Here is a 5,528-nt window from a genome sequence, read left to right on the forward strand (position 1 = left end):
TCCATTGCGACTTCATTTGAAAAATTAAAACTTGACTTGAATAGTGATTAATTACAAAACAATTGGTTAGACATGGCAGTACACTTTAATTTAGTACAAATTATTTATTTAATCACTCTGCCACATATGTGTTGTATGTTGCAGTATGTTGTTGTAGTACAAGAATGAACAATCTTGTGAATGTTTTTCCTTGTAGGCAAACAATCTGGTTCTTGCAGAACATTGCTGAAATGGTTGACTGAAGCTGACTCGGAAAAAAGGTATGTTCCTTTTTTAAGTTTCAACTGAGAATCAGCAAACAGACTGAATTGCTTTATTTTTTTTAACACAGAGCATTTTCTCAGTTATGTTTCATTAACAATGTGGTTGAAGTGTATAGTGTCTCTTGGAATAAATACTCAAAGACATACACAAGATATAACCTTAAGATAGAGAAAGTATGTTTCAAAATTTCTTTTGATTTATGAGATAAAACTTTCAACAACAGCTCACAAGATTAAAAGACTAACCTTAAATGGAAAGATAAATGATAACCATGTGCTCTGGGTTATAAGGGAGGATGAGGAAAGAAAAGCAAGAAAAACTGCACCTGAGAAATGAAAGAAAAAACTCTGCACTTAAGAAGGACAACATCCCAACGTGGGTGGATCTTAATGCCAAACTTCAGAAACAGGTTACTCAAATTTCTGAGTATGTGGAAGGCAACAGGCAGAAAGCAGTCTCACGGATGGACAGAATACAACAGGATGAACCAAACAAGGAACATTGTGATACTTCTCGCTCTGCTGCTGGTGTGCGCTCTCGCCGAAGATGACCCAGAGCCTATATTCAGAGCACTTGGTGGGGAACTTGAGATGGGTTTTTGCTTTGGTGATGACATTGCTGTGTACAGACTGAATGCTGAAAAAAAGGAGCTATTGGGTCAATCCTCAAGTCCCTCAATTTCACCACCTGATGCTTTTAAGGGTCGGATCAGTTTCTCCGATGACGTTGAAGGTCTGCTTGGTCTGAAGATCACAAATCTTCAGTTCTCTGACTCTGGAACCTACATGAGAGAGTGCTGGAACAATGACACTATGGAAAATTATCATAAAAAAAATCTCTACGTGTGTACTGAGGAGTTCGACTTACAGAAAATTTCACTGACACCTGGAACAGGTGCAGATCTGGTATGTAATACGGGTTCCAGAAAACACATAACAGTAAAATGGTATAAAGACATATCTTTGTTCATGGATACTCAGATTTCTTTGGAACCATTACAACCTGAGCTTAAAAGCCTTGTCCAGGTGCATGACAAAGGCTCATCTTTACACGTTTCAGATGAGTTTATTCAGGACAGACCTCGTTTTTACTGCCTGGCTATGGAGGGAGGGCAATGCAGGAGTTTCCAAACCATAGGACTACCAGAAGATCCTGAGATGAAGACTGTTTATCGTTCTTTAGGAGAGCGCATAGTTCTTGCATGTTCAGTAGACCGCTTCAGACAGAGCCACTGGGAAACACCTTTTGGACAAGTTAACTCATCTGCACCGTTACGTCTCAAAGGGACAATCGAGAATCAGATGTCCGTGTCGAAAAGCAAGAATTCAGAAGACTATTCCCTAAACATTCCCTCTCTCACTTCAGAACATTCTGGGAGCTATAAATGTTTCTCTACCTTCCTCGTCGAAGAGTATGTTGTGAATGTGTGCCCTTTGCGTGAGTCAGCTGATATTTCATTTTCTGCAGAAGATAAGAAGGTGGTTCTCCAATGTGACTTCATGTCTTTACCAGATTTTAAAGATAAAGAGGAGTACACTAGCGTTCTGTGGTATCGAAACACTGGTGACCAAGACATCCAAATAATGGACTCAGGGGATCCTTCTTTAAACCTACCTAATGATCTACAGGGTCGGTTAAAGTTCTCACAGACATATTCCTCTCTCACCTTTACTAAACCAAAAAAGGAGGACAATGGGACGTACTGGTGCGTGGTGCTGCTGGATGACGAGAGCTTTGTTGATGAGGATACTTCTTCCAATGATGACAGTGAAGAGGATGAAGAGTATGAGGTGGACCATCAATTTGCGATGGAGGAAGAGTACATGGACATGTGTCTATTTATGCAAGTCACCAATCTAAAATTTCAGTCATATCGTAGAGCTCAGTCTAAATCTGAGCCTGAACCTGAACCTGAACCTGAACCTGAACCTGAAACTGAACCTGAACCTGAGACTAGCCTGACAATTTATGCTGTGTGTGCAGGGCTTGGAGGCCTATTAGCACTGGCTTTTTTGGTTGGTATTGTGGTGGTTATAAAAAGGAGAGCAAAGAAAAAATCTGCATCTGCTCAAGGAAGAGGTCTTGAACTATCTGAAGAGGAAGGAAGAGCACTTAAATCCACAAAGACGTAGAGTATGAGGTCACTCCTCGTGATCCTTCCACTGCTTTATTTTTACACAATAATTTGTGCACAATGTTCATGAAAAAATGTAATTGTGAAAATTGAGAGGAAACTACTCAATGTAAATAGATATTTCACCAAAAAAATGGCAGTTCAAACAAGTTTTTTGGGGGGGCAGGTGTTGGTGGACTATGCCTTTATGGTGCAATTTCACCTTTGTCTTTCACCTCATCATCAACCATCCTGGAGGTGAAAAAAACAGATTTGTAAGACTTATTTAAAAGGGTGTTCAAGTACTGCAAAAAGGAGTTCAATATCAAAATTTAATTTGACAATTAATCTTGTAAATGCTTAAATGGATGACAAAAGTGTCTTCTGTGTGCAAGTCTCAGGCATGAGGGTATGTAAAACAGCTACTGAAACACGTGACATTTTCTTGTGCAAAGAAGACAAGCCCGGCTGGTTTGTTTCCCTGTCAAATCTTGAGTACACAGTAAGCAAATGGCGCTTTAAAAATAAACACACCATAAAGCCTGCATCAAAGCTGAATTCATATGAAGACAAACATATGGGTCTTAAAGAGATAGTTCACACAAAAATGAAAAATCATTCACTCACCCTCAAGTTGTTCCAAACCTGTATGACTATATACGTTTTTGTTCTCAGAACATTATGAGGGTGAGTAAATGATGACAAAATGATCATTTTTAGTGAGTGATGGTATTTCTTTTTAGCTCTTTTCTGTTTAAAATTGCATCATGTGTGATCACTGATCACGTACCCCATGCTTTCAACTGTAATGAAGCATTTAGTATTACAAAACTGCAACCGTTAACATCATGTCTCCCATGACAGAGATCTTGGTAATGATCCGTAAACATTTTCATTTTTTTCCTCACTGTGACATGTAGTATATTTCCTGTTCTAATTTCTCTTCGGTTTCCATTAATGTGTCAACAAAGTCTGAATCTACTGCTGAATCTAATATCCTAGTCTAACAGCTGGCTGTGTAAACAGCGGCAGTTAGTGAGAGAAAGGCTGATGATGTCTAGAGAGCACAATACAGATTTGATGGACACGGTTATGTCACGTAAAGCTTCATTGGTGGTCCTGTGTGGAAACACAGATTAGTGAAACGGCTCTGTTAATGTGCATGCATGACATGACCAATGCATTCTCACCGAGGCTGGGCTGGCGGCCAACATACTGTTTGTTAAATAGCTATTAAAGGCATTTGAGTTACAATGGAATGGTCATACTTGTTTAAAAGCTTTAATCCATATTTGTGTTTTCACTACACAGGTGCGTTCTCAATGTATCCAATGGATTTAAATGATTTTCTTTTTATAATAACACCTTGATTGCATTCAAAAATGCTGTCAAATGTTTAAAAAACAGATTTTGGAACATATAACGATCTTGATAATTAACTGAACATGCTGTAGCAACATAACCATGCAGAACTTGCTGAGTGAGACACAAAGAAATATTAAAAGAGGTGTTGATGGACAACACTAAATAAAAATATTTTTGAAATAACCGATTAGACTCCCTTTGCGTGATTGAAGCCAGTGTGACACATCTAATCTGTAGTTTCTTGTTTTCTTTTCTTTTGATGTATGTCAATGATTTATAACGAAGTTCCTAAACATGAATCATCTAGTAATGTAGACCAGTTAGACAGGCAAGTTTTTGGATGGGCCATGTTTGCTTTCACTTGTCAAAATAAGCTGTCAACCTCCCTAACTGTCATTATGCATTATGCCAAAAGGCAAGAGTCATATTTCATGGATGTCATTTGTGCTCCACAAACAACACACATGTATGTATTTTTATTAAACCTTCTGTCCTTTATTTCTAACATTTTGAAAAATCTGTAAACCCTTAATTCATCAATACCCAAGTTTGATTTTATTAAGGTTGTCTTGTAAGTTAATATTACCCAGGTTATCTGGGTGCTGCATGGTCTTGTCTTGTGTAACTCATTTAATGACAGCATGCAATGAAAGACATTACCTTAAGCGTATGAAAAGCATGTCTCTCCCTCAGTTATACCTGCAAGATTCTATCAGGCCTGTAATGAAGTGCATGTCCACTGGGGGGTGTCCTTTTTGTAAAGAAAATTTAACATCGCATTTGTTGCGATCTAACTGGCCAGCAGATTTGACAGGAATTACCTTGTAGTTTATTGATTTTAATTAAAAATGCATGCATGAAAGAAGGCTGTTTTTCTTTTCAGAGAGAGAAACACACCGACCTATCAGACCTCAGTATCTGGTTTCTTTTTTTTTCCATTAATGTTAAACATGACACATGATATGACTGTTTCCAAAAAATGTCAGTTCCTAGAGATGAGCCATGTTTATAACTCAAATATGTGTCATGAGGCAATGTGACTTTGCCGTACAGCAACACTAAATCAAAAAAATCACATTAATAAACTCAACCAACCAAGCATATTTGTGCAGACAGGATATGGCCCCTGAAATAGCCCTGGAACAGCCTAACCGTACTAAAAACGCACACACATACACACACAAACAAACACTATGAGCTAGGAGTGAGTTCTAGGACAAAAAAACACTAGCGGCACAAGTCTTCTTGCCTTCTGAGGGGACTGAAATTAAGGAGAGAGGATCATCAGGAATGTCCATCAATTTAAACTTATGTTAACAAGAATGTGATGGGCGTCTAGGTGAGATAATGGCTGTTCGAATGATGAATTAGGTTGAAAAACCTGAAAATCAATCAACAGAGCAGGGTTATAAATAACACAACATTTTATGTGATAAATTAATTACACTCTTTGCTGATTAAATATTTTCATATCGCAAAATGTACTGAGGAAAGCCCTCAAATGAAAATTATTTAAAACATGCATGCATAATTGAACCTTTTTATGAAATTCACATATGGTTTAGGGAATATAATTTTTTTTTTTTTTAAATAATAAATTGTACTAAATCAATGCATTGAACTGACAGCGCCAGTAAAGAGTTAAGGTTTTTATTGTTTGATTTTGTCCGATAGCCAGTTTATTTTCATCTTGTTGATTATATCATGTTTACTAATCCTCTCTTGAAGCATTGTTTAGCTTTATTCATCTGTTTTTATGGGACAAGCTGCCTAGTTTAAATAATGT

General features: G+C 37.5%; 1 protein-coding gene across 1 annotated transcript; it reads left to right on the top strand.

The window, feature by feature from the left end:
- Nucleotides 1-208: 208 nt before the first annotated feature.
- LOC125254159 lies at nucleotides 209-5,514 on the top strand. The gene is made up of 2 exons (XM_048168622.1): nucleotides 209-260; nucleotides 555-5,514. The coding sequence occupies exon 2, from the start codon at nucleotides 597-599 to the stop codon at nucleotides 2,394-2,396; it is 1,800 nt and encodes a 599-aa protein (XP_048024579.1). The 5' UTR covers nucleotides 209-260; nucleotides 555-596; the 3' UTR covers nucleotides 2,397-5,514.
- The last annotated feature ends 14 nt before the right edge of the window (nucleotides 5,515-5,528 follow it).

This window comes from Megalobrama amblycephala, linkage group LG19 (genome assembly GCF_018812025.1).
Source record: "Megalobrama amblycephala isolate DHTTF-2021 linkage group LG19, ASM1881202v1, whole genome shotgun sequence".
NCBI classification, from domain to species: Eukaryota; Metazoa; Chordata; class Actinopteri; order Cypriniformes; family Xenocyprididae; genus Megalobrama; species Megalobrama amblycephala.

Excerpts from the sequence above, each read along its gene's own strand:
- LOC125254159 (XM_048168622.1), top strand. The coding sequence starts at position 597 with ATGAAAGAAAAAACTCTGCACTTAAGAAGGACAACATCCCAACGTGGG.